A 24,950-nucleotide genomic window follows, 5' to 3' on the forward strand; every position below is an offset into this window, starting at 1 on the left:
AGGTTCCTATGAGAATTTCAAAGGGGCCATGGGGTGTGTACAATCTGAAGCATTTGTAAGCACCCTGAAGGCTTGTGTGTAAGGAACAAACAGAACAACGCTGGAGGATCCTTGTCCCAGGTTGTCTGTGTGTAGGGTGGGTTGAGAAGCACTGCCTGAGCCTCTTCCATTTGTTCCCCACACTTCCCCACTGACAGTGCCATGAGGTGTTAGCATGCCCATTTTACAGAAGACATACTGAGGCTCAGAGATCTTAAGGAACTTCCCAAGTCCACTTGGCTGGCTAGTAAGCGGAGGTTCGGAACTAGACCCTGGTTGCCTGACTCCTCATCATATTCTGTTTGTTTGTTTGTCTGTTTGTTTGGTCCTACAACCTCCTACCTGCCCAGCTGCCTTTCCCTTCCCACTGATTTATTAATGTGAATGGAGAAGGAAGGAAGGGAATCAGGGAGGTGGTGAAGATAATGATGATGTGATGCGATGTAGTGGTGGTGGTGGTGGTGTGTGTGTGTGTGAAAGAGAGAGACAGAGACAGAGGGGTAGGAGAACCCAGAGAAAGACTGGACAAATCCTGAATTAATAATACCCACCAACAAAAAACATAGTCCATCAAGGTGAGTTTCAGTCTGGCCATCACCAACTGCACAAAGGATGAAGCACACACACCTGGGTCAACTTTACACCATTTCTGCACAGAGTGGGCCCTGAAATTGGGAGCGGGAAGGGACGAGGCATAGAGGTCTCTTGGGCCATTGTTGTGGTACAGGCCATTGAGAGAGGTCACCCTCAGGAAGCCAGTGTGACAGGAGCATGGAAACCTCTCCGTGAATTCTGTGCCAATCGTCCCCAAACCTACTGCTTCAGGATGCCACGATTTCAGCCCCTGGAACTAGCCAAGCTAGTCTCCTCCCGCAGAGACCCATTTGTAGAAAAAGCAGCCCCGGGTTATGTTTAAACCTCTGAAACCTTTTCAGTTTTATGATTTTGCAGAAGGCTTTAAGAAACACTCCTGCGACAAATGAGCAACCAAGTTGTAATCTGTCCCTTCCCTAGTTGCCAGAGCCTGAAAAGTCTTCCTGTACTATCCCCTTAATGATTATTTATGGCTGGTGCATGCATTTCCCAAATGGGTCTCATGCATAACATCCAGGCATTTCCATAAAAATGAGGGCAGTTTTTTTTTTTTAACAAACATATAAACATTTACCTAATCTATGCAAATCTATTCATCAAGATTTTGTAAAACCACCACCTCCCACCCACACCCCCAAGCCACAAAATCCTGGCTCCTTTTTGTTTCCCAGTTTGTTTCTAAGCGCTGTGTGGAGGGAGGAGGGGGCTCCCGGAGTAAGGGGGGAGTTGGTGCTCTCTTCATGATGCAGCCTGCTTGCGCACAGCAGCCCTGTGCTTGCAGTTGTGAGCAAAGAGCCAAGTGTGGGAGCTCACCATGATGGTAACCACCTCCCCACAAGGCAGGCAGCCTTTCACCAGAGGGAAGTATCAGGTTGCTGTAGTTCGGCTGTGGGTTGTCACTGTCTAATAATATGACCGTTTTTCCATCTCTCTGCAAATAAGGCAGAAGCTGCTACCTGATTGGTATAACATCTCACTTTCCCTCCTCATTGATTTTCTTGTTCTCCTCCTTGGCTTCATAAAAAGAGGGACAAGTGGCTGGTGCTGTGGACAGAGAAGCTTTATTTTTAGTATGAGACAACCTCTATTTTCTTTCAGGAGAGGGAAGTTGGATTATCAATTCTTTTGTAAATGTGTATGGTGATATTTGCTCCGGTAAGTTTATATCTCTCTTGATTTACTGCTGGCTGTGGAGATGTGTGTGTGTGTGTGTGTGTGTGTACATGTTTACACGTTTAGGCTTCATACTTTTCTTTCCAAGTGTCTTTTTTGAAATCTTTGGTGGTAAAATCTTGGGTTTTTTTTTTTTACTTTGCTTTCTTATATTCATATTTTTAAGTCAAAGAGGCTGTGCTATGTGATAGTGCGATGCTTACCTTAGTTGTGGAAGGATGTGTCGGGTTTCTTTTAACATAGTAAGGAAACTATTTAAGCAAACTTATATTTGGCTTTATAAAAATGTAATGTCATTCTACCCACCCCTCCCCTTTGGAGTGTTTAATGTCCTAAGTCTATTCATTTTGCTACAACCTCCTTACCATTTTAATTAAAGTTTCTTCGTCAGTGTCAGAGCAAGAATTTCTTAAACTCCATAAATAGCTAGCAGATATCCTATGCAGTGCCGAAAGGGGTATGCTAATTTCATAAGGTCTTATAAAGGTGTAATGAATGAGATGAGTTTCCCTGTAAGATCGGGTATGTGCACCTTTAAATGAACTGAATTTGTGAAAAGTGTTCAGATCATTAAAGTCATATCTCTAGCATTCCGTGAAAAGATGGAATCACAACTGGCTGTTGCTTCTCTTCTGTCTTTCTTTGCACTGTGTATTTGTGCCACCTTCTGCCAGATGCCCAGCCCTGGCTCTCATGTTTTTGTATCTGAAGATGATTAGGACAAAAGTTGCTGTTATTAAGTTCAAACTAGTGATGACTTTTAAATGCATTACCTAGTTAGCTGCATTATTCTTTTGTTTCCAGAGAGTATTAGAAGGTCTGAGTTCTTTGTTATTAATTCAGAAGTCTGGGAGAAAATCTGTTAATATAATTACCCTAGACAGAGATGATAAGATGATTAAGTAATTGCTCTAACAGAAACAAACTGATGCCTTAAGTTTCTCTTTATGTTACACAACCAAGAAGTCTGCACAGGGTTTTTCATGGTGAAATGAATTAGAGAATATATTTATAATGAAAGTTAAAGGCACCCTTGAATGAGAAACAAGATGAGGTCTGACTATATATTTTTCAAAGATTTTGAAAGTCAAGTTGGGAATATCATGTGTATGCCCAGACCTTTTATGTGTAGAATCTTCAGAATAGCAATTATTCAGATCCTGAATCTTCTAAGGGCAACTCATGGAACTAGTAATGAGTGTCTAGGAATGCACTGATCCTCAAATCTACTTTCTTTGGGGCATTCTGCCCCTCCCACACCCTTTGGGTGCTGGAACAAAGTTACTCTTTCTTACAAACAGAATTTTGAATTCGATTAATCTAGTTCAGCCTCAAAAACCCTACAAACCCGCATGAACTTCTGTTGCCTGTTAGCAGGGTCACAGTTTTACTAACAACAGCTTTCGATGCCATAAATCCTCACTGGAACCAAGTGTTCTTCTGCAGATCATTTATTGAAAAACAAACAAAACTTTTATCCTTGGGCTGTTGGCATTTATGGCTAAACAAACGCAAGAGCACTGAACATCCCTCTCCCTCCCCACATCCCCTCTCCTCCAACATCCCTAATGCCTTTTGTTATCCTTCTCCTTTCATGGCTTTGTAACAGGTTATGTACAGAGTTGTTAGCTAAAAATGGAGCTTATCATCACCTGAAGCTGTGCAGTAATATAGATTAATGAAGATGTGAGGTGGATAGCACCCCGTGCATAAAAGCATCTGTTTTTGCCTCTTGATTGCCAGTTTACAAAAGTGTTAAGCCTCCAAGCGTGCTTGGACTCACTGATGTAGGAAGGGCAATGGGGCATCTGTATCTTCAATAGGTCAGGACCCTTAGTTTGACTTCGGGTTAGTGTGCATGGTCTTTAAAAGCATCCCTTCAGAAAACTCCAACATGCCATGGCCAAAAAACTGTTGTAATCTATTCCAAGGAATAAAAAAACCGTGCCATGTTGGGGAAGGTAATCCAGGGAATTTTTGTTTCACAATGAGATAATTTATTCTTTTTAGCAAAATAAAGAATGTTAATAGTGGTTTCCATTTAGTAAGTACCTACTGTATGCTTAACTGTGCCAAGCATTTTACATAGCTTATTTAACCTTCACAACAATCCCACGAGGGAGATAACACAACCCTCCCCCCCCCCCCATTCTTCAGATAAGAAAACAGACCTAGGGCAAGTATGTAACTTGCTTGGGGCAACACGATGATGATGATGATGATGATGATGATGATGATGATATTGATGATGACAGAACTCAGAACCAGGTAGGTTCATTCTAGAGCCATGCTTTTCATCTCTACCCTCTGTCAAGGCTTCACTTTAACCAGACCATCTTCAATCAACTCCTAGACTGGAATGCTTTGCTGGGGCTTACAAGAACACACCATATTTTCATTACTGTTCTCCCCACCTTCCGACACTGCATAACCTCCTTTTTCTCAGGCAGTGCTTTTGTGACTCCAAGCTAATTATGTGCTTGAAACTGGAGAATGTGTGTTTTATTTCCACTCAACTTGTGTATCTACAAAGATGTGGACTTGACGAAAGGGAGCCAGCCTACGGAAAGATATATGCAGAAGTGGCTAAATTAAGGTAGCTTTTTTAACTTATCAGAAGAAATCCATCCCTTTGACTTTCAATCTTTTGAACATAGGGTAAAAATAAAGATGGGACGATAACTTCCAAATCTCAAAATCTCAAGTCTGGTTTGTCGTTGATGCAAATGTAAAAAGCAATTGCAGCCGAATCGATTTATTTGTGGAGAACTTTGTAGAATTCTCATCTTCCTTATACTCACCCCAGCATGATTTTCTTTCACTTCTGGCTAGCTGGAACGGGCTGAGGTGGCAGTTCAGGTAGAATATTGCAAAGTGACTGTACCACCTGGGTCATTAAAAAATGAACACAGCTGCCGATAAGCATGCTGAGAAGCGTGACAAAGTTTAAATCCAGAGTCCCCAAATGCATTCTTTTGCACCTGAGCACTGGGCTGCCCATTTGAAATCCATTTAAGCCAATAAAATTCGGTTGAGTCTTATAGGGGGAAAAATGCGACTGACATAGAATCAATATGTTTGAAATTTCTTCTCAACTGCCAGTTTTCGGACTGGAGGCAGGGCACACTAGTCATGAGGTGAGTCTGTTAAATGCTGCATTTTATTCCCTCCAGTGAGAGAGAACAGATTATGAGTGATGGAAATGTTACCAGAAGCTAGAACCCAGCTCAGGACACCCTTGCTATATTTCACCAAAAACCAGAGGGATCTGAAAAAATGAACAAAGAAAAAAACCACCCCCCACACAATGGGCACACTAAGAATTAAGGTTTGAGGTGTTGACACATATTGACTTCTTCGTGTGACTTGCTGTGTCTAATAAGCAGTAGCCTTTGAGCTCCCCACCTCCTGCCCTGGTGTAGACACCCAGTTAATTAAAAAGAATTCCGAGTGTAGTACACAATCTAATGTTTCCAGAATGATAGTCATTTTTGTCAGAGGCAAGCTTGGAAACTTATTGATTCTCTATTACTTCTTTTTCTTGCTCTTAAAAAAATAATAATTGGATGGTTTAATCAGAAAGTGTGGCATTAGAGCCAGTCAGGATAAAGACATTTAAATCCATCTGCTTTTTCCAACAGTATTTATGAAGATTCTAAATATATTAAGAGACAGCAAATGAGCACTTTTACTGTAATGAAATATGTTGTGCTCAGCCACAGTGCTCATCAAATACAGGCTCTTCCTTAAAACTAAACTTAAAGACAGTTTTATGAAGCGTATCGTATTTCAGTCTCCATCTGCATGATACATCTTTCTTCACAGAGATGATCAAATCCAAAATAAAATAGCAGTAGAGGTTGTACCTGATCTTACCTATGTTTCCTTCTTTTTTTTTCTTTGGCTGTGGATACGTCTACTTAAACACATTGATCATTAAGAGCTTAAAAATGATCTATTAAGAAAGGAGAAAGCAGCTGGTGTAGGACGTAATGAGTGTTGGAGTAGTCCTGAATTTGTCATCAAACATTCTAAGCTGGTGCTACAAACAGAGCTGGTGGTCCTGTTCCCTACTTGTGTAAGAAAATGGAATCAGTGAGGGTTTTGAGCTTGATGTGAGTACATGAAGTGCTAAATCCTCTAGAAGAGGTTTTTGGTCATGGGTGTCTCTTTAAATGTTTAAAGAGTAGGGATGAGTTGAAAATGGAAACACCTCGGTCTTTCTACTCTGCCGACTAATGGATCTGCATAATTAATATGTTTTACAGTGGTCATTTTTTAACACAGGTTCTAGCCAGAAATACTAATGGAAAATCGTTCTGGGGCAACTTGAAACACATTCCACTAGTTTCTGGAAAGCTTATTTCCAACACAGGGCAGTCAGTTCACTGTGGAGCTTTGGGCTGGCCAATATAACTGGATAATCACTGACATTATGGTCCTTTGGGGTACTGATGTGTTGGACACAAAAGGCTTCTACTGATAGTCTCCACGTGACCTCTTTAGCCCTGCTTACGGAATCTTCAAAACCTCCCACCAAGTTATGACACATTGTCTCAGTGTAGACTTTCTGGCAAAGATGTGACAAATATTTCAGGTTCATTTTATTTTTGGTATAACACGGCCTTAAGAATGTTTGTGTCCAGAGGCGCCTGAGTGGCTCGGTTGGTGAGGCATCCAACTTTGGCTGAGGTCATGATCTCAAGGTTCCATGAATGTGATCCCTGTGTCGGGCTCTGTGCTGACAGCTCAGACCCTGGATCCTGCTTCAAATTCTGTGTCTTGGTATTTTTCTGTCCCTCCCCCACTCTCTCTCTTGTCTCTCAAAAATAAATAAATAAATGTTAAAATTTTTTTTTGAAAAAAAGAATGTGTCCAATACGAATTATTATTGCAAGGACTTTTAAGTCACAATATTGTTATCTGCCTCTCAGTGATGAACCCATATATCTTTATCTGGTTTTGGATCTCCATAAGGGAGAAAAATGGATACAATTTTTCAAGACCTATGGCATTCAAATTGCTTTCTTGTGAATTGAATGGTCAAGACTTAAAACAAATTTTTTTAACTGAAAAATTTAAAAAAATTTACTTGGGGGAAGATATGAGAGAAAGATTGAAATATTGACTTCACCAGGCTTTCCTTCATTCATCATATATTTAAGGATGCCTGCCATGAGCCAGACACCATGCTAGGCATGAGAGATACAGTGGTTAACAGGTAATATTTGCACTCCCAGAACTAAATGCCTTTTATTTTCCATTTTCTCACCTACACCTAGTTTCTATTTCATGGCCCAGGATGTGTCTTCTTAAAAGCATAATTGAACTGTTTTAGTAAGACATTCGCAGGAAATATGTGCTTTTGGTCGTATCTGTTCATGCTCAGAGAAGGAATAAGAATGAATCCATGTATTTACTGATGTGATTACTGTCTGGCTGAAATGGATGGTTTGAAGGGGGTAGCTGAAAGAGTTCATGCAAAGCATGTGTCTTATAAGCATTATTTATTGCTTCTAGGGATTCTCAGATTTGATAGGCTGTTCTTATTCTTGCCCAGTGTTGGGGTAGAAAGAAAGGGAAGAAGATTCGACAGGGCCAGAAAATAAAGAAGATGATGCATAAACTGAGAGGGTACCTAGAGGATCTAATGAGCCAGGATTTTTCAGTCTGAACACTATTAACATGTTGTCCCAGATAATTAAGTGATGTAGCGGCTGTTTTATGCATTACAGAATGTTTCCCACCACGCCTAGCCTCTACCCACTAGATATCAGTAACAACTACCCCCACCAAGTTGTCACAACCAAAATGGTCTGCAGACAATGCCCAGTAACCCCGGGTTTAGAACCACTAAGCAAGAAGCGTCAGTGATCATCATCTGCTTTGACGCAAACTTCCCATTTCATTTCTACTTTTCTTACTTTCAGATGCATTGCTGCATGGTTCACCCCAAGATTATTGCGTTGTTTTCCCCAAACATTCTGTATAACTTGCCCAACAAATACAAGCAAGATATCTCTAAGTCTTTTTTACTGTTATTATCTCATACTTCTGTATAGCACTTCACCACATTCACTTGGCTTACATTGTCTCATTTCATCCCAGCAATCAGCAAACGAGGCAGTACTAAAATGTTACAAACTTTTAACAGATGGAAAAGAATGGACATTTAGAATGGCCATATATCTAAATTCTTGCAATTAATGATGAATAGAACTGGGATTCACGCTCGCATACGCTGACTAAAATTCCAGTGTTTTTCTATAGAATTATAGTATTTAATTTAAAAAGGAGGGGAAGTATATTTAAAGCACACCTTTTTGAGGCTATTTTGGAAATAAATGCTATGTAGTAGTGGATGGAAAGCCTAGATTTGACTTCTGCCTCAATATTTATTAGCTAAGGAGTTTGGGACAGTCCATTTACACTCTTAGAATTTCCTCGGTAGTTGATGGAATATAGGGTGATACATTACAAAAGTATCAGAAAGCCCTAGAGATCAGTCTAGCAAGTCTAGCTTTTGAAGTCAGATGGACCTACTGTATGAATCGGCATCCCATCAGGAAAATATGACACCCCCAAACTGTCTGACCTCTTTTTGATGACTGTAAAATATCAAAGCTTAATTTCTTTAAGTCTGAAAATTGAAGCCCTAAGAGGTGAGTTGAGTTTCTCAAGACCTGCTGGTGAATTTGGCACAGAAGGAAGACAAAAGCAGAGCTTAATGTCCTTCTAGACAAATGACCTGAAAAATCATTTCAAATGGGGAAAGGCCAGTTTATGGATCTGGCACATAGCAGAAATGTGCATGTTTTGGGTTGTTGCCAGATGTCTAGGTGCCTGAGTTAGGTCCCTAGTTGTTTAATTGAGTACACCCAAGAATCTTTGGGGTGAGTTTAACCATGTTTCTAGCCTCATTAGAAGCTCCAGAGTAATGGAGCTCCTTGATGGATCTTAGAAGAGTGAAAGACATTGAGAACACACGAAGGATGGGTGGTAATTTCCCATAGCACTCATCATACATGCTTCTGAGCTTGAATAGATGCATGGCTTTTCCAGAAGGAGGGCTCATATTGTACATGTGCCCATATCCTTGTTAAAAGGTATCAGTAAGGGGTGCCTGGGTGCCTCAGTTGGTTAGGCATCTGACTTCAGCTCAGGTCATGATCTCACAGTTCGTGGGTTTGAGCCCCGTGTCAGGCTCTGTGCTGACAGCTAGGAGCCTGGAGCCTGCTTTGGATTCTGTATCTCCCTCTCTCTCTGCCCCTCTCCCACTCGTTCTCTGTCTCTCTCTGTCTCTCTCTCTCTCAAAAAGAAATAAACATTAAAAAAAATTTTTTTAAAGGTGTCAGTAAGTATTGAGACCCTTGGCACATTTGCCAAGGTAAAAGGCTTTGTAAGCATATTATTCTGGCAGAATGCCCATCAAGAAATGTCTCCTGCCTGCACTATCTTGCACTGTCTTGGAGAACTGACTTGGAATGAAAGGTCCAAATCCTAGCTCTGCCACTTACGCCCACGCATGGCTTTAGACCATTCATTTGTCTGCTCTGAGCCTCAGTCTCTTCATCTGTAAGATGGAAATAATGCTTGTTCTCCCTAGAATTGCGGAGAGGATTGCTGTCATAGACAATATAGGAAAGCCTTGTGAGACCTTGCAGGCCTAGATGCTATTGTGCCTATCTGCTATCACTATTGTCACTATCATTAATTCCTTTCTTGTGCAGGCAAAGGCCATTCTGCTATCAGTTTTCATTCACTCCATGCCCTGATGAGTGCAAGAGGTTAGGGGAAATGTTTCCTCAGCCTACTAGGAAAATGACTGCAGTTATGGGATGTGTCTAAAGTAGTCTGGAAATGCTTTGATGGGCAATTCCATCTCAAAGGGAGATTTATATCCATATTATAAATTGCAGAGACAGTATCATCGCTGAGGAATAACTGTAATAAAACCAAATGCAATATGGGTAAAGCAATTCCCTATGATCAGTTCATCTTAAGAAATGACCCTGAATTTTTCTTTCTACTCCCTTGGAACCTTCTCATTCTCTTCCATCCAGGCATAACCCATTTGCTGTGTTGAGTGAGAGAGTGGGTCGACATGACCTCTGACATCGGTCCATCATGTTCTAATAGTTGTGTGACCTTAATCCTCCCCTCTCTCTATGTGATCCCAGAAGCTCCTTGAGAGAATTGACAAATGCTCAGGGAAAGGCTCTCAATGCCTGCGCTGGATTCCATGTTAGCACCTGATGCAGGAAATTCACAAGTTTCTCATTTCTCATATTTTATTTACTTCTAAGCACCTCCTGACACATCTGATCAGAAACCTCAGTTCGCTCATATTTTTTTCCAAGACCATTATCTGCTGGCAATCCTTCCCCAGATTCCTTTCCCTCGGCTTACCTTTTCACCCCAAGACTGGTATTCATAAAGTCCTCATCATCCAAGGAATTTGGGAAACACTTTCTCCAAACCTCTCCCAGACCAGTTCCCCAGGATAATTTTTCCTCCTCTGTCCTCCAGCAGAGTGTTTCTCAGCTTTTGTTCTGTGGAAGACAAGGATGTTTTCTCACTCATTCACTCATTTACTTGTTCATCCAGCCGTTCATTTATGCCATCTACTCTATTTATTGAGCAGTGATGATGTGCCTGGCTCAGTGGTAAAATTTGGGATACAGAGGGACGCCTGGCTGGCTCAGTTGGTATATAGTATGTACCTCTTGATCATGGTCATGGGTTTGAGCCCGATGTTGGGTGTAGCATTACTTAAATAAAATCTTTTTTAAAAATTGGAGATACAGGGGCGCCTGGGTGGCTAGTCCGTTGAGTGTCTGACTTCAGCTCAGGTCATGATCTCACAGTTTGTGGGTTCGAGCCCCACGTTGAGCTCTGTGCTGACAGCACAGAGCCTGGAGCCTGCAGCCTGCTTTGGATTCTGTGTCTTCCTCTCTCTCTCTCTGTCCCTCCCCCACTTGTGCTCTCTCTCTCTCAAAAATAAATTAAAATGGTAAAAAAAAAATTTTTTTTAAATAAAAACTGGAGATACAGAGGTAACTAAAACAGATGTAGTCCCTACTCTCCTAACATTTGCAGTCTAATGGGGGAAGAGTCCATTTAAAAATCCCTCAAAAGTGATTTAATTACCCTCGTAGTAAGGGCTAAAAGCTAAGCCATCCTGGGTACTAATTGTGTGACAGGCACAGCGCCAAGTGCTTTATGCATATTAATTCATTCACTCTTCAGAACAACTCTTTGAAGGTGTTAAAAGGAGGAAGAATTGGAGCCCATAAAATCCTGAAGGACCTGGAGTCCTTTCATAAGTGTAGGGATATTGAATGAGGGTCGCACACAACAGGACAACATGCCAGGAGATCCTATAACTGACATGTATGTAGCACTTACCGCGCACCCAGCTCTGTGCTCTCCACCTCACATCAGCAGCGTCTGGAAGCTTCTTGGAGTGCAGAATATTGGGTTCCAGCCCAGACTTAGTGTCAGAATCTACATTTAGATGATCTCTAGCTGATCCGACCTGCACAGTTAAGTTTTAGAAAGTCAGCTGTAGAACAAGTTAAAAGATTGGGCTTCCAGCCCTGGTTTTGATGCTCATTGACCAGTTGTTTGAGCTCCCCAGATCTTCTTTGCTTTGCCTCTTCAGTGAGGATGACCTCAGCCCTCCTCGTGGATGGTATCAAGGGTCACCTCCCTGCCACCACCTCTCTCCCCACCATAAGAGCCCTAAGCTGCTGGGAAAAAAAGATTCTATAGAAACTGAGTCTCTTTTACCTCCAGGATCTTTTTCACCTAGCATGGACCATGGACCATCTACATCAGAATCACCTGGGGAGTTTATTATAAATGATGTTTAGGGGCACCGGGGTGGCTCAGTCAGTTAAGCGTCCAACTTCGGCTCAGGGCATAAACTCATGGTTCATGGGCTTGAGCCCCACATCAGGCTCTATGCTAACAGTGCCAAGCCTGCTTGGGATTCTCTCTCTCTATCTCTCTGCCCCTCCTCTGCTCTCTCTCTCTCTCTCTCTCTTTCAAAATAAATAAGCTTAAATTTTTTTTTTAATTACATGATGTTTAGGTTAAAAGTAGACTTCTCAGAGCAGCAGTAATACCAAAATATAGTGTAATAACGTCTTTAAACACTAAGAGGAAATGACTGTCAGATTAGAATTTAAGATGTAATTTATGCAGCACAAGGTAAGGTATTTATCCAGAACAAGGACACAATAAAAACATTATCAGACAAACATTATATCACATTTAGTTTTTACCTTTAATTAATCCTTTTTTTGGGAGAAACTATCACTGTGGAATGTATACTTTGGATCTATCCAAACTTTGGATTCAAATTCTGGTTCCCTTTCCCCACTACCTGTGAGACTGTTAGTCCAGTGGTTTATATTTCTTGAACCTCAGTTTTCTTATCTGTGAAGTGAGGAAAGAATTCTCCCCATGGGAGAATGAGGGGCTGTTGTAAGGTTCTCAATAGTATTTATAAGTATGTGGCATATAGTACTATACTAACTAAATCATAATTGTTATTATTGCTTGTTAAACAAAATGAAATTTCACAAAATTACTCTCAAATTATCTATAATATCATGACATAATGATGAAATTATAGTTTAGTTGCTATAAATAGAAACCCACTTTGAAAATTGTAGAAGTGATGTTTAATTTAATTTCAGCATGTAGATCTTATCATTTCAATCATTCATCTATTTAGTCATTCAACACATGTTCATTAAGATTCTACTAAGTACAAGGAACTTTCCCAGTCACTGGAAATGCAGGAGTGTTATGTATTATTCAGAGGTTTGGAGATGGGGGAGGAGGGCAATAAACAAATAATACAAAATGTTGGATCATGCTAAAAGCGATAGAGAAATATACATCAAGTCATTCTTTCAAACCCATATTTTTAAAACTTAAATGTATCAAGAGAAACCTACAGCAAAGCTTTAGAACTGTAAATAACTATTTTTTTATCTTTGTGAATTTTCAGATTTTCTCTCTAGGATTTCCTAAAAATCTAGAATTATCCTATTTGAAGAATTGAAATTGATTCAAGGCTTGATGACCAACTGGTACCAACCTTCCATCTTCCCATAGAAAGTTTGACAATGGCAGGTTCATGGTACTGAATACTTGACTGTGATGTGTCATTCCATGTGATACTAACAATACCAAGGAAACAAGTAGATTAATTGTATATTGAGTTTCCATCAATTAAAGTGAACTGTAGCTTAGAAAGTTCATTTCCATGGGGAGCCTGGGTGACTCAGTAGGTTAAGCATCAGACTCTTGGTTTTGGCTCAGGTCATGATCTCACGATTCATGGGTTCCAGCCTGGCATTGGCTCAGCACAGAGACTTCTTGAGATTCTCTGTCTCCCTCTCTGTCTCTACCTCTGCCCTGCTTGAGTGCTTGCTCGCTCTCTCTATCTCAAAATAAATAAATAAACATTTTTTAAATATCTCCCTTTCTCAAAAAAAGACCACAAAAGATTCATCATTTTCCATTGACTAGGGATTTAGTACTGGTAAGTGGTGATGTGAAGAATCAAACTCAGGTCTTCTCTTCCCAAATTCAACATGAATTCTACTATAGAACATCTCTTTAGTTGACAATCCCTAAAAGCCTCATAAAAGAAAGGTAAGGGCTCCAGGATAGTGAATGGCCTGTGTAATGTCATTTCTCTGCATTGTGGGGACTTGTTGAGGTTATTTAGGTTTAAATTATTACCATTGCCTAAATATGATGGTATTAAGGATGAAAGTGGAATAAATAATATACAAGCAAATAGAATTTATGAGCCATGGAACATCAGCTTCCAAACAATTGTACATCTATTTTTTTAAAAAGCCCACAAACCTGTTAAGCTATTATGGAATTTTCCAAACCAATTTTACATTAGGTTTAGAACGGGCTTTTAAAGCATTCTACTCCTAATATCTTTTTTTTTAATACCCTCTGATTTAAATATAGGAACAATTTTATTCTTATTCACTCAAAATTGAAATTATATCTTAGTGAATTCTATGAGCTAAGTGTCCAAATGTACCTTAAAGATGTAACATCCCTCCTTCTCATTATCCCACTAGTCCACAAACAATACTACCATCTAATAATGAAAATATTAGAGACAATATGTTAAAAGAGAAAAAATATCAGAACTATATCTAATTATTATATTAACTCTTCTAACACAATTAGAACACAACTGGGCTCCAATGGAGCCATGTCCACTCCTAGACTCTAGTAATCTGTGCATCCAACATGGGGCTCGAACTCATGACTCCGGACTCAAGAGTCCACCCCTAGACCCTAGAACAGCCTGCACAGTGTGCTTGCCTTTGCTGTCTCACAGGGGCAGCCCAGCTGGGTGTTAAGGAAGGACTGCTTAAAGACCTGGGCCTTTCTTTGAAAGTTTCTCCCTACATGGGGTAATCACTCTCCAAGCTAAGAATGCCTTCTTTAGCTGTCTCAGAGTACATCTCCAGAAATTATCTGAGGCTGTGATACATGATCAGAGCCCTCTTGTTTTCTGTCTCCTAAGGTAAGGACTAGCTTCCTGGATAATTCCTCAGTGCTAACTTTACAAGGATAGTTTTCATTTTCCATAAGTTGTGTTTTTTATTCTAGTAGCTCTATTCTATCAAATTGGTATGTCCACTTAGAAGGATCCCTTTTTATTATTTTATTTTTCTTCCTTAAGGTCTTAACAGGTCCCTGTTTTCCCCCTAAACCTTAAGAACAGCCAAGAACTTACCAATGAACATAGCACCAGAAGCACAGAAGGTACATTTTAATTAGCTCTTCAGTGATGTTTCTTGCATATGCCAAAATAAATTAGGTCAAAGTAAGATTGAAATCAGCTTCAAGTTTTTCATCATCTGACAAACTACCATTATCATCTAGAAAGCAGGAAGAAGTGGAAAGGATCTGAAGAATAAGAAAGTCATTAAATTCCTGTACTTAATAAAGGGTCAAAAGTCTCGGTGGAGCAAATTCTAATTTGTAAATTCTAATTTGTAATTTCCACCTAAGAAGGCAGGAAGAGGTTCTCCTGAAGAACTACACAGACCCACAGAGCTCAAACCATATTTGGAACACATTGAATATTTAGCAAGCATTCGTCCAGGAAAGAGGAAGTCTCCATGACCTGACTGGGCTCCTGCCTGGCAAATGGAGGATTACTCCGGGCTGATGCTTTGGGTATTACTGATGACATCTGACATGATAAATTTAATATTAACTTGTTCCTCTTGCCTTTGTTCACTCTAAATGGTAGAAGTGTCAACCCACTTCTTATGAATCATTCTCTCCTTTCAAGACCCTCAATTAATTTTTTTTTCTCACCTTGTCTCCTGATCCTAATATGCATGCACCTTTTGTGAAAATCAGGGTATTTGAGGCATTAACACTTTGTTTGCTTTTGATACATGATGAGGTAATTGAATTACTGCTTTAATAAAATCTTGTAAAATCTGCTAGTTAGGTTAATTCTTCCTTGAATTTATGTGATTTACTTAGCACTGCCCTCTGCTTCTCTCTGTCTCTCTGTCTCTCTGTCTCTATCTCTCTCTCTCTCTCTCTCTCTCTCTCTCTCAGAGTTTCTCTGTCAGTTAGTTTTTGTTGCATAACAAAATACCCCAAAACTTAATGGTTGAAACCACACTATTTACATAGCTCAAGATTCTGTGGGTCAGCAATTTGGCCTGAGCTCACCTGGGTAGTATGTCTGCTTGTCCTGACTGGGCTCAGTCATGATGCATTTATGGTCATTTTCTGGTTACTAAGGTGGCTGTCTTTTTAGGGGTTAGCCAACTGCCAGCTGGGAAAATGTGAATGACTGGGCAATTTATCTCTCATCACTTATGAGGCTAGCTTGTTCTCATGGCAATCTCGAGGTTCTGTGGAGTGAGCATGAAAGCTGCAAGCCCTTTTAAGCTTAGGCTTGATATACCTAGAAAGTTACTTTCATCACATTCTGTTGCTGAAAGCAAGTCATGAGGTCATCACAGATTCAAGGGTTGGGGAAAGAGACCCCATCTCTTGATGGGAGTAGCTACAAAGAATTATAACCATTTTTGCAGTCTATTGAGTACCCAACTATCATTTTATTACTGTGTTGCTTAATTCGTGAGTCCAGTTTTCTTATCTCACTTATAGAATATGCTCACTTGATTATCACAATCTCATCTGAACTTGGCCTCTTCAAAACAGGGCTACCTATTGTCTCCCTTTCCTCATAACCCATTTCTGGCAGCAAAACTGTCATTTTCCCAGGCTCTTCAATGGAAAACCTTATACTCCTTCCACACTCTTCTCTCTCCACTTTCTTTATAGGCAAAACTACCAAATTCTAGGAGAGTCGTACTGAAGCATCTCTCAATCTCTCCTCCACACAACTCAGATTTCTTTTTGATTTCCTTGCTTCCAGTTGTTCTTCCATCTGAAATCTCCAGCACATTCTTACCTATCTTTACCTATCTCTTCTTTCTCCTTCTCAGAAACTTACATGGCTCCCCAATATCCTACTATACAAGATCAAACTTCTCTGCCACACCCCACTTGCTGATTTGGCCCCAGGCTTACCTGTCTAGATTTATTTCCACTATCCACCAGTTTGGGTTTTCACATTTCAATGAAATGAGACACTTTACCGACTAATACTCCTTAATGGCTTATGTTTTTTTTATTCACACTGTTTTTCTTCACCCCCCCCCCTTTTTTGTCTTTTAAACTCTAAACCACATACAACCAAGGCCAAGTTCTCCTTCCTATAGCAGCCAAAAGGCAATAGTCACAACAATTTCTCACCTTCCTGTTGTTCAGTTTTTTATTTAGCCAGAACGATATAATTTGCTCTGCAATTATGCTTTATCCTATGTAATCCTAATATTCATGTGTGCTAGTGTTGTCTTCTCCAAGCTAAGTTGGTTATCCTCAAAGGGAAAGAAATATATCACATCTTCCTTTTGGATTTTCCAGATTTCATAAGACCATGGTATGGGCAAAATAGGACATATTTCAACAGAAACATATTATATTGAGTTAAATATCTAATTTAATTTCATTACTTCCTTTGAAGATCAATTTATCTGTTATTTGAGGAAGCAGAAAGGCTATGTGATCTATCAAGTGCACACAGCCTAATACTTAAGGGGCCTGAATGGAAATATGAGATCCTAAACTGATCTGAACTGATCCGGTGTTCTTTACATGGAGGCTGTAGCATCTTAATTCTAACAAAATGATTTCTGCTACCAAACTATAGGAAAATGCTGTATTCTCTCATTCAATAAAGTCACCCTTGACACCTCCCTCACCCACCAACACCCAACTCAGCTCTAAATCCTGTCAATGTTGCCTCCAAAATATCTCTCAATTTGTATACTTCTCTCCGTCTTCACTCTTAACCCTCTCTCTCCCTTGGACTATTGCAACTTCCCATAAGAGGTCTTACTGTTCTTCACTCTCCTTCCCACATACATTTCCTTCAAGCCCTTCTCCATGTAGTGATGAGAGTGACCATTTCTAAATTCAAGTCTGCTTATCCATCTCTCCTGCTTAAAATGTTCTAATAAATTCTCATTGTTGCTAGGTTAAATGTCAGTATCCTGAGCAGGATCCCATAAGGCACTGAAGCATCGAACCCTTGCCCACCTCTCCAGATCATGTCTTCCAAAATGCCCCTGATCGAACTGCTTCATCCAGTTTGGTTCTCCAATATACCCTGCTCCACCCTCCCATGGAGGCTTTACATATTCCATTCCCTCTGCCCACTCTGACGGGTATGTCATCCACTTCTACACATCTTTCAGTCAACTCCAGTTATTTTGGAGATTATTGAATTAATGTTCACCTCTTCCATCAAATTGTAAGCTTCTTGAAGACAGAAAGCCTCTGTTTATGCTCTTTAATGCAATTACTAAGTATAGCAATGTCTGGTGCATATTAAACACTCAATAAATAACATTTGAATGAGTGAATGAGCAAACAAGTGAATGAATGAATGAATGAATGAATGGCTATCTATGTTCTAGCTCTGTGTTCATGCATAAATATGCATGAGACACAGTTCCTGCCCTCAAGAGCTTACATTTTGATTAAGAGAGGAAAGTATGTGAATTATGAAGTGTAGAGGGTCTAGTAGAAGTTTGAAGACAGAGGGATCAATATTCCCCTGTGATAGAGGGAAGGAGAGACAGGAACGTGTATGAGTTTAGTATCATCACAGTTACTACAAATTGCCACAAACTCAGTGACTTAAAAAACACAAATTTATCTTACAGTTCTGGAGGTGAGACATCCTAAAATCAAGGTGTCCGCCTGGCTGCATTCCTTCTGGAGGCCCTAGGGGATAATCTTTTTCCTTTTTCCAATTTCTAGAGGCTGCTTGCACTCTTTAGCTTGTGGCCCCTTCTTCCATCTTCAAAACAAGTAGCCTGGTTAAGCTATCTTCATTTATTTATGTTTTTTGAGAGAGAGAGAGAGAGAGAGAGTTGAGAGTGCATGATAGGAGGGAGGGGGGGAGGGAGGGAGAGAGAGAGAGAGAGAGAGAGAGAGAATCTTAAGCAGGCTCCACACTAAGTGTGGAGCCTGATGTGGGCCTTGATCCCACAACCCTGGGATCATGACCTAAGCCAAAATCAAGAATCAGATGCTCAACCAACTGAGCCACCCAGGCACCCCAGCCATCTTTAGATCCATCTCTCCCCTACCCTCTCTGTTTTTGTCACCACATCTCCTTCTCTGACTCTGACCTATCTACCTCCCTCTTATAAGGACCTTTGTGAATGCATTGGGCCCACTCAAATAATCCAGGATAATCTCAACTCAGGGTCTTCAATTTAATTGCATCTGTGAATTTCTTTTTACCATGTAAAGTATTTATATGGCAGGAGATTAGTACATGGGCATCTTTGGGGGGGGGCATTATTCTGTCTACCACAAAATTACAAAGTGATATAAGAAGGCTTCATGAAGAAGAAAAGACACTTGAATGGAGTCTAAAAGACAAAGATGGGGAAAGCCCTCTAGGAAATGACAGCAGCATAGATGAGAGCTTATAGGCAAAGAATGGCCAAGATTTTTGATTGTAAGTAATTCATTGTTCACTATAGACAGAGAGAAGCTGGAGAGGCAAGGACATAGGTCTTGCGTGCCATGCTTAAGAAGTTACACTTTATCTGGTAGGCAGTGGAGAGCCATTGAATGGTGGTAAGTGGGGAAGCGGAGGCAGCATAGTCAAATTTGTATTCTAAGAAGATCACTCTTGCACAGAATAGAGTCTGGATGTCCTGAGACAAGGCTGGAGGCAGGTGCAGCTGATGGGAGACATTACCTTTACCCTGGGCAAGCAATGATGGTAGCCTGGACAAAGGCAACAGTAGGTGAATGGAGAAGGGAACATAGCTATTACCATTACTAGGAATACAGGGGCACATGGGTGGCTCAGCCAGTTGAGCATCTGACTTCAGCTCAGTTCATGATCTCATGGTCCGTGAGTTTCCTGCATCGGACTCTGTGTTAACAGCTCAGAGCCTGGACCCTGCTTCGGATTCTGTGTGTCTCTCTCTCAAAAATAAATAAACACTAATATAAAATTTAAGAACACAGAACCAGCAAAGCGAGGAGACTGAGTGAGTAGGATGAGAGAAAGAAGAATGCAGGATGGCTCTCAGGGTTTTGACTCTGAGGAGGGGACAGAAAGAGGTACCACAGGCTGAGGCTGAGTGTATCTCAAATGAGGCTATACTCATGGGTTCTAGGAGTGTCCCTAAAAGGAACACAGCCTTTTCATCCTCGTTAAGCCCAGAATCCTAATGTCATACCAGGTTTATTGTTTCATTCCCAAGACTTCATTGGACTTGTGGCGTTAAGAAATGAGAACAACATAAAAATCATAACCATTAAGGAGAGATGCTTCCTGTGAAGCAAGCTCTACATTATCCAGCTCTTTCCATTTCCCTTTGGCATTTGTCTGTCTGTTCTTCCCAAGAAACATAAACATATCAACTGATAAAAGCCAAATGTAGCAGCTTCCTCCTTTTACTTGAGCAAGTCTGTCACCTTCTTACATCTTTGTTCTGGCCTTTTTCTGGACTTGTGTCAAAAACGTTGCTTCTGATCTTTTCCCCACAGACCACTGGTTCTGTTAGGATTTTGGATTCTATTTCAGCATCTGCCAAATACAATGGTAAGTCTGAATGAGTTCAAAAGGAGCTCAGGTCCCTCCACGTTCTACTCCAAAGGCACATTCTGCTTGTCTTCAAATGCTTCTAGGTTTGGATGAGATTCAAGAGGAGGATGTCTCTGGATCTTGCTAAGTATTCAAGTCATACAGTCTAGGATTCAACTACCAGCTTTACCACTTACTCACTGTGTGATGTTAGAGAAGTTACCTTGTTATGGCTCTCCGTTTCCCCAATGTCGAACCAGGGTAGTACCTATCTTTCAGACCTGTTGGGACGATCATTTCAAATAATGCATGTAAAGGACTTTACTCAGGTCCAGCATGTAGTAAATGCTCCCTCAGTATTAGCTATTCTTTTGATTATGAGTATTTTATTAATAATTACTATAATGTTGGGGCGCCTGGGTGGCTCAGTCGGTTAAGCGTCCGACTTCGGCTCAGGTCATGATCTCGCGGTCCGTGGGTTCGAGCCCCACGTCGGGCTCTGTGCTGACAGCTCGGAGCCTGGAGCCTGTTTCAGATTCTGTGTCTCCCTCTTTCTCTGACCCTCCCCTGTTCATGCTCTCTCTCTGTCTCAAAAATAAATACATGTTAAAAAAAATTTTTTTTTAATTACTATAATGTTACTCATAGATCAGTAACAAACAGATTTCATGTAGTACATCTGGACTTATGAGGACTTGTCTGGTCCTGCCTCATACCTCAACTTATGCCATTCCTCTTCTTACCCATGGCAGCACCTTTCATTTCTTCAAACCTGCCAAGCTATTGCCCTTCTCAGAATCTTCTATCTGGGATTGTCCCTTTATCCATCTCTACCTGTTCCCAGCACTAGCTCCTTTTCAGTCTTTTGGGCCTGAGTGTTGCCTCCTTAAAGAAGTCTTTCCTGTTCATCTTATCTAAGAAGGCCCCACTGTCATTCTGTGTCACTCTACCTGCTCGTACCTTCATCTCCTTTATCACAATTTTGAATTTGTTTATTCATTTGTTGCTTATTGTTCCCACCATAGTATCAGCTCCAAGAGAGTGGCATCAATATATCTATCTATCTATTTATCTATCTATCTATCTATCTATCTATCCTCAGCACCGACACACAGGCATTCAGTGGGCAGATAATAAATACTTACATTTAGAGGATGATGCTCATTTTTTTTAAACTTTAAGAAGAAAGTCCACATACCTCTGATAAAGTTGCATTAGATAATAGACTGTTCCCTGAAGAGCCATGTATCAAATAAGCCCTGGAATTCAGTGGTGTGAGTTTATTCTCAATAACCTTTGTTTTAGGTCACTGTATTACACCTTATTCCCAGATCATAGGGGACCCACTTCCCAGAGTTGTTGATAACAGAGATCATAAAACATGCCTTTCCTAAATTGTGCGTTGATATAAAATGAGCTGAGACTTATCTCTCAAAGGGTGATATCCTCTCACCTCTATTAAGATTGGGAAGAAATGAAAACATTAGAGTGGGAAAGTATCCTTTGCATACTTCAGTGTGCGTCCATTAAAACATGCATTTCCAACCAATCTCTGCTAAGGAAGTCAAAACACCCTAAGGTTTCACTGGTCTCAAATCGGTCTCTTGGGCATGCCTTTGGTTTCCTGTAAGGGGAAATGTGCTGGTGTATGACAACCAGGGCTCTCAGAGAAATGAGTGAAGGTAGGGCTCAACCATTCCTGTGGGGGCTTTTCTACTCTGCAGATACAAGTCCAGCCGCCATGGCCTCCATCAACTACATTCCTTGGAGACAGCTTATTCCATTAGAAATGGACTTGGGGGGCACCTGGGTGGCTCAAGCAGTTGGGCATCTAACTCTTGGTTTCGGCTCAGGTCATGATCTCATAGTTCATGAGTCGGAGCCCCATGTCGGGCTCTGCACTGACAGCCTAGAGCCTGCTTGGGATTCTCTCTCTCTCTCTCTCTCTCTCTCTCTCTCTCTCTCTCTCCCTCTCTCCCCATCCACTCCCTCCCCCCACCTCAAGATAAATAAATAAATATTTTTAAACAGCAGGGGGCAGGGTGAATGTACTCAATGCCACATACAGTCACTTAGGTCTTCCTTGTGCCAGTGGGTTTCCCAGAAGGTTTCTGTCACTTTCTTCTATAATTGAGGGAACAAGATAAAGTCCCTGGCTTTATACTTTACTGTGGAGCATGTTGTAGTTGATCTTTTCAGTGAAGTGGTTTCTATTCAGGTTAGCCCCCTTGTAAGAAGTAGCCAGATCTTGCTCAAAAATCATAATAGGCAGAGTTCTAGTATACATGGAAATAACAAAAAAAAGGAATTAGATAGTAACATAATTCTAAAGGAGGTGACTTCCGATAAGTATTGAAGACCGCTGGAAGGAGTGGGAGAGACTGGAAAGTGCCTAGAAGATCGTAGTCGCCTGACAGGTAACTGGAATACATGTGAGGGATAGGTCTTAGTAGGAGGCGTGGATGGTCTGCCACCAGCTGTGGTTTCTGATAAGTTTTTCTCTTTAAGGGCAGTGAGTCTTAGCCTGAGATCTTTGGATAGCTGAGTGTGGTCTATTAGAGAGCCTCAAAGGGTCTCTGAGTCCACAGCGTCTATGTGATAATTTAAAAAAAATTTTTTTTAACATTTATTTATTATTGAGAGAGAGAGAGACAGAGTACAAGCAGGGGAGGGGCAGAGAGAGAGGAAGACACAGAATCCGAAGCAGGCTCTAGGCTCTGAGCTGTCAGCACAGAGCCCGATGCGGGGCTCGAATTCGCAAACCGCGAGACCATGACCTGAGCCGAAGTCAGACGCTTAACCGACAGAGCCACCCAGGCGCCCCTGTGTGATAATTTTTAAATATATGTGGTGATGAGAATTTTTCTATGAAGGAAGTTCACAGCCTTCAACAACTTCCCAAAGGGTAAACTGAGGGAGAATACCAACCCACAGATACTCCCCATAGCATCCCTTCAGGACTTTCCTAGAAGACAACTATCAAATTTCCCCCAAAACAAGTTCATCCTGTTCAACAAATTAATATCAAATACCTGCTATGAACTAACCATCGTGTTTACCCTGATGACAGTTCTGTCATGTTGCTCTTTATTTACATTCATCAAAGAACTTAGAAAGTTCTCTAGCCCATACGAGTCCCATCTTTTAGAATTATGTCACTATTTTTTTGTTTAACTTAATTCCCATGAACAAATAAGGTGACTCTCCAAGAGTATTCTAATCTTGCTAGATGGGTTAGAAAGTGGTATCTGTATAATATGGGAGCCAGAAGCTAAATTTTTTAGGAAAGGTCACTCGCTCTGTCTTTCAGTCACAAAATCACTAGATGGCTCCATATTTGCAGTCTGTTTTGCAGGGCTGGAGTTGATAGGCTAATATTTATGTCTCTGCTTATCAGCTTGGCCTATATGAACTCCATTTAACAATATTAGTACTCAGAAACTAAAACCAATATATTAAATATTAAGTAATTTGATATATTTTATTACCTCTTGAATTTAATCAATAGGAAGACATTGTTGAACAATAGTGAGGATTTTTGTCTTATTGTCTAGGAAATAATGTCCTTTACATGGCATGTATGGTCCTTTAGGCTATGGTGATCCTTCATCTCATTAAAACATAATGAGAAAAAGCTGGTCTCTCATAATGAGGCAGAACTAAATGGGTTCTTAGAACAATCAATAAAAGATTATTAAGAAAGAAAATTTTCTTAAAAAAAAAGAATATATTTTCCTCTAAGTCCTGCAGCATTATAATAATAGAACAGGGTGAGACTTTCTTGCTTTCAAAAGCATACCACTCAGGAATTTAATTAAGATTATTTTTGAATATCTTTTAAAAACCATGAAAACTGTTCACATATATATTAAATTAAAAAACAGTGAACTTTGTCTTTACATATACAGTCATATCTGGATTCATTTATAACATGATCTCAATTGTTAAAAATATTGAATAATGGAAATTTTCAATCACATAAAGACACAGAATAATTTACAAGACCAGTGCTCTAACCCCTGAGCTATGGAGCCTAGACACAGAATAATTTAATAAGCCTCTCTTTACTCATGGCTTAGCTCCAACAATAATCAACTCATAGCCAGTGTTGTTCCTTCTTATGCTCCTATTACTACACCTTCTTCCCAGGCATCATATCATTTTTCCTATAAATAAACTGGTATGTATCTCTCAAAGGTATTGAATACAAAAACACTATACTACCATATCTCACATTTTAAAGATTAACAAGAAGTCTGTATCATCAAGTATCTACAAATTCCCAAATGTCTCATGTAATTTCATGATTTTTTAATAGTTTCCTTAAATCTGGATTAAAAAAAATCCACCATTGGATTGATATATCTCTTAAAACCTTTTTAATCTGTAAACTCCTCTGTTTCAATCTCCTCCTCTATACATTTTCCTCTCTCTCTGTACATTTTTGTAGTTTGTTTTTGTTGTTCTTGAATAAACAAGGTGTTTTCCCCTGGAGAGTTTCTCAGGGTCTGGATTTTGCTGGTTTAATCCTTATGGTGTCATTTTACATGTTCCTGCTCTTCTGGGTTTTTTGGTAAATTGGGCATTTGGGCAGAGAGGCTTGCTCAAATTCAGAGTTTGATTGATTTTTTTTTTTTTTTTTTTTGCCAAGAATATTTCACAGTTGGTGAGGTCTTCTTCCATTAGACTAAGGCTAATAATATCTGATTGTGGCTCTTTTTGTGTTACCAGTTAACACATATAGTTACAGTTTATAACCATATCAGCATCCTATCCTTGATTTTGGCTTAGGTCATGAGCTCACGGGTTTGCAAGATCAAGCCCTGCATTGGGCTCTGCACTAACAGCATGGAGCCTGCTTGGGATTCTCTCTCTCTTCAGTCTCTGCCCCTCCCCTGCTCGCACATGTGCACACTCCCTCTCTCAAAATAAATAA

The 24,950-nt window shown here is 40.3% G+C and overlaps 1 protein-coding gene across 2 annotated transcripts in view; it reads left to right on the forward strand.

The window, feature by feature from the left end:
- SYNPR (synaptoporin) overlaps window positions 1-24,950 on the forward strand; it is a 314,555-nt gene that overhangs the window by 157,205 nt on the left and 132,400 nt on the right. Inside the window, exon 1 of one of the 2 annotated variants that reach the window (XM_032592333.1) lies at window positions 1,336-1,788. The exons of the other annotated variant lie outside the window; for it this stretch is intronic. Coding sequence (XP_032448224.1) covers window positions 1,765-1,788 — 24 coding nt within the window. The 5' untranslated portion in view covers window positions 1,336-1,764. Of the gene's footprint in view, window positions 1-1,335; window positions 1,789-24,950 lie in introns of those variants that run through there. 2 annotated transcript variants of the gene reach the window in all.

The sequence above is a fragment of the Lynx canadensis genome, chromosome A2 (genome assembly GCF_007474595.2).
Source record: "Lynx canadensis isolate LIC74 chromosome A2, mLynCan4.pri.v2, whole genome shotgun sequence".
Classification (NCBI taxonomy): Eukaryota; Metazoa; Chordata; class Mammalia; order Carnivora; family Felidae; genus Lynx; species Lynx canadensis.